The 14,382-nt window shown below is 39.0% G+C and overlaps 1 protein-coding gene across 3 annotated transcripts in view; it reads left to right on the top strand.

The window, feature by feature from the left end:
* Arhgap29 (Rho GTPase activating protein 29) overlaps window positions 1-11,579 on the top strand; it is a 78,904-nt gene extending 67,325 nt beyond the window's left edge. For all 3 annotated transcript variants that reach the window (XM_008833665.3, XM_029563823.1, XM_008833664.3), the window contains 6 exons: window positions 275-463; window positions 728-865; window positions 3,960-4,192; window positions 5,370-5,697; window positions 6,187-6,295; window positions 8,162-11,579. In XM_008833665.3, the coding sequence (XP_008831887.1) occupies window positions 275-463; window positions 728-865; window positions 3,960-4,192; window positions 5,370-5,697; window positions 6,187-6,295; window positions 8,162-9,051 (1,887 nt within the window). In that variant the 3' untranslated portion in view covers window positions 9,052-11,579. The remainder of the gene's footprint in view (window positions 1-274; window positions 464-727; window positions 866-3,959; window positions 4,193-5,369; window positions 5,698-6,186; window positions 6,296-8,161) is intronic.
* Window positions 11,580-14,382: the final 2,803 nt, after the last annotated feature.

The raw sequence follows: 14,382 nt of genomic DNA, 5'->3' as shown, positions 1-14,382 counted from the left end.
TCGTGCAATGCCTGCAGAAGACAGAAGAGGCTGTTGGATCCCCTGGGACTGGAGTTATGGACAGTTGTTAGCTGCCATGTGGGTGCTGGGATTCGAACCCGGGTCTTCTGCAAGAACAGTCAGTGTTCTTAACCGCTGAGCCATCATCTCTCCAGCCCACAAATAGTACATTTTAATTCATTTTTTTATTATGTTATCCATCTACACTTAGTTTGCCCAAATGTGAATAGTTTCAAGATGAACTAATGAATTTTAAACTGCCATTTTCTTATAGTGTCTCCTTGTTTGTCATCGGAAATGTTTGGAGAATTTAGTCATCATTTGTGGTCATCAGAAACTTCTAGGGAAAATGCATGTATTTGGAGCAGACTTCATACAAGTTGCAAAAAAGGAACCAGATGGCATCCCTTTTGTACTCAAAATATGTGCCTCAGAAATTGAAAATAGAGCCTTGTGTCTACAGGTACATTATAACTCTTGAAATTTAAAAAAAAAAAATTGAAAGGCCTGTGTCAAAGGAGACGAAAAGGAAACAAGTGCTATCAGTTTGTAATACCTGATTTTATTCAGAATTATTTTGAAAATGTTATTAGGCCCCAGCTATGATTTTTATTTTTCTGAACTACTAATAAAAATTAAAGTAGACATATAAACATGCTTAGGTGTCTACAATAGTCATTTGAACTAAAGCAGAATTTTGCAAAATTCTTCTGTTTTTCTATTTAAGGGAATTTATCGTGTTTGTGGAAACAAAATAAAGACTGAAAAACTGTGTCAAGCTTTGGAAAATGGAATGCACTTAGTAGACATTTCAGAATTCAGTTCACATGATATTTGTGATGTCTTGAAATTATATCTGCGACAGGTAAAGTTTTTATTTTGAAATGTACCTTTAAATTAAAACAGTAAAAATATGATTTATACTTCATTTTTTAATTCATAACATTTAGTACACAGTTATTTACATTGGCAGAGGAAGCTCTGCTTGCTGCCCCAAATATGATGTACTTAGAAGAATTTTCCCCACTGATGTCTTCTAAATGTTAATGTATAGATTGAAGAATGACTAAGACACATATAATTTAAAGAACAATAATAATAAAAACAAACTTCTTATCAATCAGTATAAGAAAATAGACTATTCCTAACCCTTATATAAGACCGTATAACTTCATCTGGGAGTTCTTTCCTAACTATGCCAAAGGAATAAGCAACACTTTCCTAAACATAAAGAAGTAACATAAAACATTTGTATTGTTAAGTTTTAGAACTTGAAAGCACAGCTCTAGCTTCATAAGGACAGGACAGTGCTGAGCTGTTGTATGAAGATTCAGTAAGCAGAACAGAGTTTGGATCACCGTCTGCTTTGTCTTCATTGATATTTCAAAATAGCTTTGTAAGACATCAGTGGGAAAAATCCTTCTAAGTACATCATATTTGGGGCAGCAAGCAGAGCTTCCTATAAGCTGGGTCTAAGAAGGCTAACAGAATGTGGTCAGGAAGTAGGCCCCACCGTGTCATCTTTTTCTGTGCTCAGTATTGTATCTGTAGTTTGCAGGAGCAGGTACAAAGAAAACATATCCACAGGGTGAAATAAATGGGTTCAGGCAAAAGATCATGGAGAGGCTACAGGAGCACATTGTTGTGAGCCAGGTACAAAATAATTTGGACCAAGCTCAGTTGGCGTTGTATCCTTAGGTGAAAATGAAAAGATAGTGGCAAAAATAATGGTGACAGTGCTAGCAGCTGCCGACATGGCAGCCTCTGGAGCTCAGTTGTGCCGCTCTGGATCTTTTCAACCATTTGTGTAGCTGTTATCTTGGAATCTCTTATGTTTTTTGAAGAAATGCCTCCTGCATATTCCTTGTATTTGGCTTTTTCTCCTGTTTGGGCCATGTTCCTCCTTGAACACACTGGACCTTATTCATTTGTAAATGTCTTTATTCTACACCCTTGATGGAAATGGAATAGTGTACATAGTTGTAGAAGGTTGTAGTTTCCTCCCCTCTGTTTTCTCTGTGCTTTGTTGGTAAAACTCTGATTTTGGATACTTGGTTGCTCTCTGGTTTCATGTGAACATCTTAACAGTAATGTTTTCATAATTAATGAAGGGGGTTTTTTGTATCCTCCCTCCCTCCTTCCCACCCGCCGTTAGTCTTTGAAATCTGATATTTTTCATTTAGAGTACATTTCAATTTGGACCAGCTATGTTTTCAGTGTTCTCTCACTATATGTGTCTAGTAGCCACCAAGTTGATAACATGACCTTCCATGGTTTTCTACTTAACATGAAAGTTAAGAACTGAAGTCTCTATGGAAGTTCTCAACAGTGTGACACTTTTGAAAACTTGGGTCTGTGTTATGGAGTACTCTAGGCAGACTGGGGAGTACCTTGCATGTGTGTCTGTAGGTCTCTACTCTTGGGCTGGCTGATCTCTAGAGAAAGGGTCTTCTTACCTGGAGATGTGGGGCCAGTAATCTGGGAGACAAGCATGTAAAAAGGAGCTCTGCTTCAGCATGCATATGGCCTTTTTCAGTTGCTCTTCCATTCCTTGGACTTTGCACTGCCCATCCAGAGACTCTGTTGTACGCTCCAGAGAATAAACCTCCATATTTCTTGAGGAAAGTTGCTTAGAAACATGAAGTTCGGAGTCTAGAAAACTAAGCCTTCTCAAATAGCTAGACCTCCCTTAAGATCAGAGAATTCAGTGCCCATGTAGTCCAAGACTAGGATTCTGCAAATCATATTGATTCACAGTTTAGAGATTTCAGCCTTCTTGGAACTGCCAGTTCAGTACTTCCTCATCTGCTCCTCAGCTTGAGAGATACTGCTTTTGTGTAGTCTCCGATTTCCCCAGTCCACATAGGCCTACTACATTTTAGTGGGGTGGCAGGAGGGAAAGAAATTCAAGTATAACTCTTTGATCTGCCATGTTACCCCAGGGAAGTACTGATACCTCTTTAGTCATATTTTGCAGAACCCTCATTTGAAGCATGGAGATTGAGTTAAATACCTTTAAGTGACTCTGACTCTGTTTCACAATGTGTCATCTTTGTTTCTTCTGGCTAGTCAGAGAAGGGAGATGAATGAGATACAATGCTACGAACTGTCATTCCATTTCAAAAATATTGTAAGATCAAGACTTTCATATGGGAGTGGAGCCATGATCAGTTTTCAGACTAGCATTAGAGACTTGCCTTTGTTCTACTTCTTTACCATGTGGGGAACCTAAAGCTCCAAGCTATCATGTGACTTCCTTCAGCTCCAAGAGTGGTGATAGAAATGGATCTGAAGGTAGCATCTGCCTTTCCACAAATGATATGATGTCAGGTAGCCAGAAGTATACTGCATTTTCCTTTGCAGAGCAGTGAAAACATTGGAACTCATGGGGATACTCATTTGCTCAAGATGGCAACTTTTTGTTTTTATATACTCATGACGAGTCCGACTATTTTAAAATAGTATAAATATTGACAGTGTACCTTTTCTAGGTCAATTTGTCTTTCAGTCTGACAACTAAAACATAACCATATAATATTTTGTTCTTTTTGTTTCCTCTATCTGAATAAAATCCACATTATCATCTTTTTTCTAATTCACATGACTCGTTCTATATATTATCGTAAATTTGTTTGAGTGAAACAGTGCTGACTTTGGCACGGTCACAAATACAATATGCATAGGATCTGTATCAGCATTTTAGAACCCACCGTGTAGCTTAGGTTTAGAGTTTTATTGACCATCAGATAATGTCTTTTAATTATATAATTTATGACAGTGATTTCAGATTAACTTTATAGGTCATATCTGTAGCAGACATGTACACTTAAGGGCTCACTTTAAATCTTGTTAACCTACAGGGTCGTGATAAATCATTGAGTAGCTGTGAATATTAGTTAACTATTAACAGGGGGAAAAAAGGACAGAATGGTATTCCTAATGTAATTTTATTTCTTTAGCTCCCAGAGCCATTTATTTTATTCCGATTATACAAGGAATTTATAGACCTTGCAAAAGAGATACAGCATGTAAACGAAGAGCAAGAGGCGAAAAAGGATAGCCCCGAAGACAAGAAATGTCCAAATGTGTGTATAGAAATAAACCGAATCCTTCTAAAGAGCAAGGACCTCCTAAGACAGTTGCCAGCATCAAATTTTAACAGTCTTCATTACCTCATAGTACATCTTAAGCGGTAAGAATTTTATATAAATAGAGCCTCTACTAGTAGGTGGAGACTTTTTCATTAAGTAATACTTGGCACCTTAGCCATTTTTAAGTGTAAAGTTCAATGATGTTTGAGTACATTCGTGGTGTTGTTATATTTTAAAAATTAATTCTGTTTTTATTATGTATTAGGGGAATGAGAATACTGAGTGTATATTCAGGCAGCCAACACTGTTCCCTCAGATGCCTCCTGAGTGCTAGGCTCTGGCTGGGGAAATAAAGATGGAAACAGGGTTTCTGTTATCTTTGGGCTCACAAGCACAGTACGGTATCATTTTGTTCAATAGGTATACTCAACATGCAGAGGAAGATTAGGGTATGGGGATAAGTCAGAGAAAGCAGCCACTGAGCCAGGATTAAAGAACTCAGTAGTGCATGGAGCATTCTAGACAGGATTAACAAGCACAATAGAAGAGAGCAATTTATGTTTAGGAAATAAAAGTAATTTAGTTAGGCTGTAGTATAGAAAACAGTAGCAGAAAAGTCTTGCCGACCTACCAGTTGAGTTTGCTATCTTCCTTCTGTACCCACTAAAGAATTTTGAGCCAGGAATTTAACATGCTCAAATTTGCCAGTTAAGTCTTCCTGGCAGAAATAGGAAGAATGGGCTGGAAGGGAGGCCTTACTGCAGTTCAAATCTTGAATAGTCACAAAAGCAAAAGGTGATGGATGAGAGCTTAAAATAAAACTGGATGTGGGAGTGACAGTGTAATGCACATATCTTTCAGAGAGAGGGTCAGGCTTGAGAAGGGGCTTTGGCAATAAGAAATTGACAGTGATATTTTGATTTCCAATATAAAGACCTGGAGGCACATACCATCCATCCTGAGATGGAAGTCATTTTTAAGGGTACTTTTTCTTTCTGCTGGCAAACGTCAGTAGTTCCTCTATTTGAATCTCTATTCTAATATAATAAAAAATGTAAACCCCAGTTTGGCATGTGGTAAGTATTTAAATCAAGTAAATAGGTCTTTTTCTTTCAATCATTCTTTTAACTTGACCCTTTGACAAATTTTTCTACAAAAAAACTTCTCTAGATTTTTGTAGCCTGTTTTCCTTTCGCTCTTCCCATCCTGTACTAAACTCGGCACAAAAAGGACTCTAATAGGCAAATTTCATACAGCTTTGCATGTTCTCCTTTGCAGGGTGGTAGATCATGCAGAAGAAAACAAGATGAACTCTAAAAACTTGGGTGTAATATTTGGACCAAGTCTCATTCGGCCAAGACCCACAACTGCTCCTGTCACCATCTCATCCCTTGCTGAATATTCAAATCAGGCACGATTGGTAGAGTTCCTCATTACTTACTCACAGAAGATCTTCGATGGGTCCTTACAGCCTCAAGATGTTGCCTCTAGTACAGGTGCTGTTGCATCTCAGGTTGATCAGGGGTGTCTTCCAAAGCCTCTGTTATCACCGGATGAAAAAGACTCAGATCGTTCTATGAAGCCACTATTTTTCTCTTCAAAGGAAGTGAGTTTATTATTTTATAAATTTGTGTGTGTGTGTGTGTGTGTGTGTGTGCACGCTCATGTGCAAACCCATATGCATACACTGTGGCACATGTGTGGAGGTCAGAGGACAACTTTTGGGAGTCAGTTCTCACCTTCCACTTTATTGAGACAGGGTCTGTCTTGTTATCTGCTGCTGTGCTGTACAGTCCAGGCTAGCTGGCCAGCAAGACTATGGGGAATTCCCCTGTCTCTGCCTGTTAGCACACTGCAGGAGTACATTACAGATGCATACCACTGCATCTGGCTTTTTGCATGGGTTCTGGGGATCGAACTCAGGTTGTCAGGCTGGCATAGCCAGCACTTTTACCTGTTGAGCTAAAGTTTTGACTGTTACTGAATTGCGTTAGAGCTGTATGGTATTTATGTCAATAAATTAACATTCTTTTAAAGTTTTCCTTTTGAAGTGTGTTTTGCTTCTTCAAGTGTAAAAATTCTCTTCCATTAACAGGATATCCATACTGCAGATTGTGAAAGCAAAATTTTTGAATCAACCACATCATTTGAGGAGTCAGAATGCAAGCAAAATGCATTGGAAAAATGTGATGCTGCTCTTATTGGTGCGTAGCCATGTAAAAAAAAAAAAATCCATGTACTGAATTAAAACTATATAAGTAAACCATGATTAGAAGCCAGTGTGAAGGGACTAGGTTCAATCCCCAGCCCTCAAAAACAAGCGAGAGCCAAGATGAATGAAGTTGAGGGAAGTCCAGACTTCAGTTTTATTAGTTAACAAACCTGTGTCAGCCATTGAGAAAGCTACCTTTTAGTGTACTTTGCATTTATTTTTTTCCATTTCTATGTGTCTGTGATGTGCATATGTATGCATGTTTTGCCTGGGGGGGGTGCATGTGCATGTAGAGAGCCAACATTGATGTTGAGAATATTCTTTGTCACTCTTCCACCTTAGTCACTGCGACGGGGCTCTTGCTCAAACCAGAGCTCACCAGTATTGCTAGTCTTGCTAGGCAGCTTGCTCTGGGGATCCCCTGCCTCTACCTTCTGAGGCTGGAATCACAAGTGGGCTGCTGTCTGCACCCACCACCTACATGGGTTCTGGGGATTCAAATTCTGGTCCCCATGTTTATCCCGCAAGGGCTTTAACCACTGAGCAGTCTCCCTAGCCCTGCAAATGTACCTTGCATTTCAGTGAATATCAGTTTTCAGAATGCCTTTCTTATAAAATGTCATCTTAGAACTCTTTGGCGGTTTTTGTGTGGACATGCTCCTTCTGAAAATTTTGTCTTCATTTTGTTTGTCATCAGTTAAAGCCAAGGCAGACAAGGTTGAACTGTGTGCTAAATGATAACATGTTTTGTTTTCTATTTTATATGTATAGTGTTTTGCGTGTGTATGTGTGTGTGTGTGTATGTGTGTGTGCACGCGTGCGTGTGTGCGCTACACATGTATTCAGCGCCTGCAGAGGCCTGAAGAGGGTGTCGGGTCCCTTGGAACTGAAGTTAGAAGTGATTGTGAGCTGCTGTGTGGGTGCTGGGAGTTGAACCCAAGCCATCTCTCCAGCCCCCAGATAACATGTTTTGTAATATAATTTTAGGTAGTGTTTAACTGCCCATAGGCATCAGGCAAGAGTCACACCCAGGTCACAGGGAAGAGACCTGCAAGGGTGCGTGGGCCAGCTGTTCAAAGTCAGAACAAAATGAAGGTGCAGAATCAAGGTTTGATGTTTATAAACAGCGAGAGGAGGAACTGGGACAGAGGGTAGGCCCTTTGCAGAAACTAGAGTTTCTTGGGGTTAGGTATAGCAAACAGGACAGGGTATGTATGGGGAGCTTAGAATTCTAGGTAAGAAGGCAAAGCCTTGTGGCCAGACTGGTAGAGAAAGAAGAAAGATAGTAAATCTGGGAGCAGCTACTGCATGGGGAGAATGGCAGCTTTTTACTAAACACAAGTCTTCAACCTTAAGTTGGCCTAATGGATGTTGTAGTTGATTAGCTGATCAGCTAAGGAGAGAATCCAAGGTTTCTAAAATGCTGAAAACAGACCAACCGAGCTGGCAGAGGTCTTGGGATTCAGAGCACACCTACATTTGGTAGGCCTGAAGTGGTGTGACTTTTCTAAGGTTAATTCACCAAAGTCTGCCCAGTGAATCCTTTGACTAGAAAATACTTGTTCTTGAGGAGCACATTAAAACAAATTAGGCAAGTGGGTTTTTTGTATGTTTTGTTCTGTTTTTAACTAATCTATAATATGCTTTGTGGTTGTTTTTTATAATGATGCATACAAACTTTAAATGAACTTTTAAATTCAAAAATGTGCCTTTACTATTAAGTCCTCTGCATAGATAACTGAGAATACCATTCTGGGAAAAAAATGTAAAACTCCTTTTGTTATCAAAATGTCTGTCTTACTAATTTGGACTCTCGTTAGCCATGTACCACTAAGTTAATTAAATCTTTCTTTTTCAGAAAACAAAATACATTTGCTTCTTGACCAAGAACTTGAATCAACATCCCAAAAGATGGAAGGTGTTTGTAATAGCCCTAAGCTATTTACTCAGAAAGCTGTTAGAGCAGCAAACAGTGTGCAGAGGCATGCTGCGAGGACCAAGATGAGGCCTGTCAGCCTGCCTGTGGATAGGCTGCTGCTTCTGGCAAGCTCTCCTACTGAGAGAAGTGGCAGGAGTATGGGACTTGTAAATTCTGACAAGGTGAGCAAGAATCCTGCCTTTGAAGGACTTAATAGAAAAGACATCTCAACTGCTACTTGTTCCAAATTTAATGGCTATGACCACCAAAATGTACAGAAATCCTGGGACAAACAGTATGAACGGAACAGCTTAATTGCCAAGACTACAGTGATTGTGCCCAGTGTACTCCCCGAGAAGGGACTAACAGCGAACATCAGGAACAGTGGGGACCATCCCAGTGCTGCCACCCAGTTCAGTAAGCCCTGCACAGAGCCAGTCAGGCCAGCCAGAGATGCAGCAGAGCGGCGGTCCTCTGATTCCTGCCCTCCCACTACTGTCAGAGCACCCAGAACACTGCAGCCCCAGCACTGGACAACATTTTATAAACCGCCTCCTCCCACCTGCAGTGTCAGAGAGACTGAGGAGAGATCAGCACCATCCCCAGCAGCAGTGCCTCTTGTCCCAGTTCACATTCCCCAGGATCAGGTGGCAAAACTAGATCCAGACTCAGAGGTCACATCAGCTTGTCCTGCACAGCTGACTGGTCAGCCCAAAGACAGCGCTGAGGAGCCTGGCTTGCCTGATGGGACTCCAGCGTGCCAGAGACCGCGGCTAAAACGAATGCAGCAGTTTGAAGACCTTGAGGATGAAATCCCACAATTTGTGTAGGGTTGTCAGAATTCAGGTTTTCTCGGGGTTTTTTGTTGTTTTGTGGTGTTATTTTGTGAGAATGTTTTGACAGGGCCCTTTTGTGTAGGATTGCCAAAGCTTGAGTTTTACTGTTCGTCATTGTGTTGCTTATTGATCATTTGGGACAGTAGAGTGTTTGGATAGGGCTGCACTTGGGCTTCACTGGAGTTACCTTCGAATTCTGTCTTTGAAGTTGTAAATAAAATAGGTGGATTCACAATTTTTAAGGTTGATTTTCCCCATAAGATGATCCATTTAAATGCATCCCTAATATAAGACACAATCCCCATCTAGTAGGTGCAGTTGGGGAAAACAGCTTTATTTTGTAGAGTGAAACCAAGTGCTTATTTATAAAATATTTCTGAATATAAGTGCCTGAAAGACCTTTATGGTCTCTGATCTTCTCCACATGATTTTATAGGGCGTCTTTGACTGTTTGTGCCTCTCTTGTTGGATGTAAGCCTTTATTTTTCAATTGGCAATTCACTTTTTAATATTTACTTAATGGCCAAAGGATTTGCAAGTCTATATTTAATTGCCTTTTAATTGCCAGTTTTTATATATGGTAGTTAAACTGTAAAAAGAAATGCACTTAAACCTGAATTGTGTAGTTCAGTTACCTCTTACTTGGCTTTAGATGTTTTTAATACATTTGATTTTTTTTTTTAATCCCTTAGCTTTGTCTATGTAAACTTTTTTCAACAATTCGGAACTTGGTAGTATTTTATATAGTGGTCCAAAAAGATGCTTGTTTCAGAAGTTTTAAAATTCAGTACATTTCCCCTTTATAGTGTCGGGTTTTGTTGAAACTGTTCCTTTTGTATGAAATGTTTTGATTTATGAATCATTTTATATACTTTTTTTCTACCTGGACCATTGAAAATGTATAGTTCATTCAAATGGAGCAAAGATTTATTTAAGTTGAGCCCTAGAGTACAGTTCAATAAGCCTGGTGTTTGGAAAGTTGAGAGAAAGTGTAAATGATGAGATGTTTCATTCATAAAAAAACCTAGTTTTCAGAACTAGTGCATTCCTTTTGTTTTCTGTGTATCGTTGTTCTGTCTTAAAACAGGATATAAAAGGGAAACAAATACAGTAGCCTTTTTTGTATGTGTGAATTTTATTATGCTTTTGTATGACCTTGTTATATTTGATAAATATATATGTATATATTCACTTGTTAAATTATTTCAAGTTCTCCTGGCTTCTCTGACACTGTTGTCTCTTGAATTGTGATACTTCAGTATAATTAACCATTGACTTAGGGGTCAGCCTTGGGTTCATGCATCCCTTAACTACAACACGGAGTGTCATATGACAAGTTGTGATGCTCTGTGACATTAAGACCCGGGGGATGCATAACCAGCCTTTCCATGGTGCTTTGTTTTCACTCCTCATTGCATGCAGTGTAACAGTCACATTGCTATGAAAGCCTAAGCAGTTATTGAGCCCCTTCTGTATGCTATGAACTTCACAAAGTTTCTGCATAAATTTTTATAGCAGCCTATTGTTGTTCCTGTGCCACAGATGAGGAGAGAGAAGCTTAAGTGGTGTGCTCCTAAGTTCCACAGGTGTAGCAAGCACAATTTAACCTCAAACACCAGGTTATAAGATTTTGATGGTTAGTGCTCTTAGTGTTTACTAAATACTATCAGAGAGTATTTGACAATTAAAAAAAATTCTTATTGTAAAAGACAAAAAGATTTTCATTTGAACCATTTTTAAGTGTATGGTTCGGGGACAGTAAGTATATATTCACATTGCTATGCAAGTCTGTCCAGCTGTCCATCTCCAGAACTTTTTCATCATCCCACACCAAGACTTAGAAAATGTACTTTCTAAACTCTGTCAGCTGTAGTTTGTGGAGAGCAGTCAATGAACATGCCATGCAATAAAGCTGCCATTCTGTCTCCCCTCACTTCAACCTAAAGTGACCATTGCACTTTGGGGTCTTACTGCTTTTAGGGCTTCCTGGCGCCTTTTCCAGCTTGGAGCCATCAGCCTATAGATGCTTTCTGTTTTCCTGGGGAAAATTAAGGAAGCATCTCCCAAGAAAGGGTTGCAATTTCTAGGGTTCCCACAGTATCCCTGTGCCGTGCTACCCAATAATAGTAATCATTCTCTGGGAAGTTGATTTATGGTGGCTGGAAAGAGATGTAAGCAAGGAGAAATGGCAGTAATTGGAAGGCCTTTTTGTAGCTGCCAGACGACTAGAAAGCTTCTTGGAAATTGTTGACAAGTGGTTATGAAAGATTGATCATACGCCCCTAAGTAGGCTTAATAGAACTTGTGATTCTTTTAAATTACTTTTAATGCACCATGGTCAAAAGATTTCTTTTGAGATGAAGACAATATGATCCCTGTGAGGACTTGCTAGTGACCTCACAAGCAAGTTGAATTGTACCTCACTTCCTTTGATGATCTTAAAGATGGTACCATTCCCAGCTATCAATATGTTGCAGTATTTATGTAAATATACATGTTTCATTAAATGGTGTTCTACTCTGCCTTCGATTACTGTGACAAAACGTTCTGACCAATACCAACTTGGGGAGGAAAGATTTGGCTCACATCTCCTGGGTCACAGTTTATCACTGAAGGGGAGCCCAAGGTGGGAACTCAGGTCAGGAACCTGGAGACAGAGGCTGGAGCACAGGCCATAGAGGAATGCTGCTTACTGGCTTGCTCCCCTGGCCTGTGCTCAGCCTGCTTTCTTATATAAGAACAACCTGCCCAGGGGTGGTACTACCCATAGTCAGCTGAACCCTCCCACGTCACTCAAAAATCAAGAAAATACCCCACAGACATGGCCACAGGCCAGTCTAATGGAGGCAATTCGACATTTGAGGACTCTTCTACCCAGGTGTGTCAAGTTGACAACCAAAGCTGTCCAGCACAATGGCAACCGCTGTATATTAAGTTATAGTCAATGTAATTATCTGCTTTTTTTCCCTTTCCTAGAGATAGGAAATTATTTTTATGCATTGATATGATTAGATGTTTCATTGAGATCCGTAGTTTAGCAAAATTCTTATATTTACAATGAGTATACAGAAGTCAGTTGAATTCCTGTGAATCAGCAACAAAAATGAAAGTTCTTAGAATTTCATGTTTTCAACAATAGAACAAAAAATTGGAGACCCTAAAAAAATCTAATAAAAGATGTACAAAGTCTTTATGAAGAAAATTTTCAATCATATCAAGTCATTTTTACATAGACTATATGTGAACTGGAAACCTATAATTCTTGTATTTAACACATAATAGCCATGTCTCATCCACAGATCAAATTCAGATTTTATTGGTTGACCCAATTAATCTTCTTGTCTGTTCCAACATCCCAATCCCAGATCACATGGTACACCCTGTAGTCTGTGACCTTATGACTTTAACACTTTAAAGGGTTACAGACCAATTTGTGCAGCATCCCCTGTTTGGGTTCATGTGATGTTTCCTCATTAAAGTCAGAATATATAATTTGTCACAAATACAGAGAAATTATTCTGTATTTCTGTATATCACAGCAGAAAATGCATAATGTCCATCTGACCCTTTCTGGTCCTACTACTATCTTTGGTCACTTGATCAGGATGGTATCTAGGAAGTTTCTCAAGGTAAAAATAATTAAAAACTACTTGGTGGCTGGTGAGATGGTTCAGTGAATAAAGGCAGTTGGGGTGCAAGCCTGATGACATGAGTTCAATCCCCAGAACCCAGGTGGAAGGAAAGAACTTATGCACAAAGTTGCCTGCTGACCTTCATGTGCGCATGTATGCCTGTACTTAGCATCATACACACAATAGAAAATAAATGAAATTTGAACCAATTAGGTACTACCACTTTTAACCTTTATTGAAACAAGTCTTTTTTTTTTTTTTGAGACACGGTCTCCCTATGTAGACCAGGCTGGCCTCCATCTCACAGATTTGTCTGCCTCTGCCTCCCAGGTGCTTGGATTAAAGGCATGTACCACCACAACTGGCCTAATTGTGGCCTATTGAAAGAATCTTAACTGTCTTTCAGACAATCAGACAACAGGGTTAACTATCTTAATATTATGCAGGTAGTAGGTGAACTCAGGTGTCTTTCTTATAAATTCTCATTTGAATATATTAAAGAAAAATAATCCTAGGCAGAAATACAGAAAAGCAAAAAAGACCGCCAAAGAAGATGTAAATGAACATTAACTGTTAAAAACATTACTGGTAAAATAAACGATGCTGAATTAGAATACATGACAACCATAATTATTAGAATACATGACAACCATAATGGAAGAAGGCCAAAAGAATGGACTTTAAATATTGAAGCATTCTATCCTCATCAAGACGATACTGAAAGGAATGGCTTGTATTAAGTTTAAAGCTTGTGTTGTATCTTTTAAAAAATTAAAATAGGGGAAAATTAACTACCTGAGTAATTTAGATGGGGTTACTTGGATAACCTAAAAGAAGGCAAGATCAAAGGAAAAGTAAATAGGACAGCAGTAATAAGATGGTGGGCTAGAGAGGGGGAAATCCTTGTATACTTTGTGTGTTCAAGAGACACAATAAATAAAGGTGCCCAGAAAATAAAAGGATAGAAAGAAATGTGTCTTACAGCTACTAAAACACTGATGTAACTATACTAATGTCATGCAAACATGACTGGAGATAGAGATTTCACAACTAAAAAGTCAATTCAAGATTTTGTAAATCTAAATAACATTCTTTCTAAACGTATAAGGCAAAAAAGCAGCTAATCAGAAAACGGGGCAAAGCTGAGGTGGTCAGGGTTGCTGCAGCAGACCTCTGAACAGACAGGAGCAGCAGAGTCTGAGGAACAGCAAATGACCTGAACACAAGGCAATGGAGGAACTCTATTTCACTTTGACTTGTGTTAAAAACTTCCAAAATTGGCAATAGAGGCCATAAAGAAAGCCAAGGAATATTTCAGAGAGTTGAAATAATTCAAAATATACTTTCTAACCTCAAGGAAAATATGTTGGAAATCAGTAACAAAAGATAACTAGAATCCTCAGATTTGTCTGAAAGCCCTAGAAATTAAACAGAACACACCTCTAAATAATCCATGGCTCAAAGAAGAAGTAAACACAGAAAATATTTTAAACCAAATATTAATAAAGATGAACCATGTCAAAAATCTGGGACTGCAACTAAGCCAATGAATGATTAGAGAGAAGTGGATAGCCTTCACTACATGTACTAGAAATTTTGAAAACTTAAAAAGAATGAAACTGCACCTCAAGAAACAGATTAGAAAGGCCTGGAAATGGAGATAGCTTAATGGTAGAGATGCCAGCATGAAAAA

Source organism: Nannospalax galili, unplaced genomic scaffold (assembly GCF_000622305.1).
Source record: "Nannospalax galili isolate Female #2095 unplaced genomic scaffold, S.galili_v1.0 scaffold255, whole genome shotgun sequence".
Taxonomy (NCBI): Eukaryota; Metazoa; Chordata; class Mammalia; order Rodentia; family Spalacidae; genus Nannospalax; species Nannospalax galili.
Note: the sequence above shows the minus strand (reverse complement) of the source record. Positions and strands in the feature narration are given on the sequence as shown.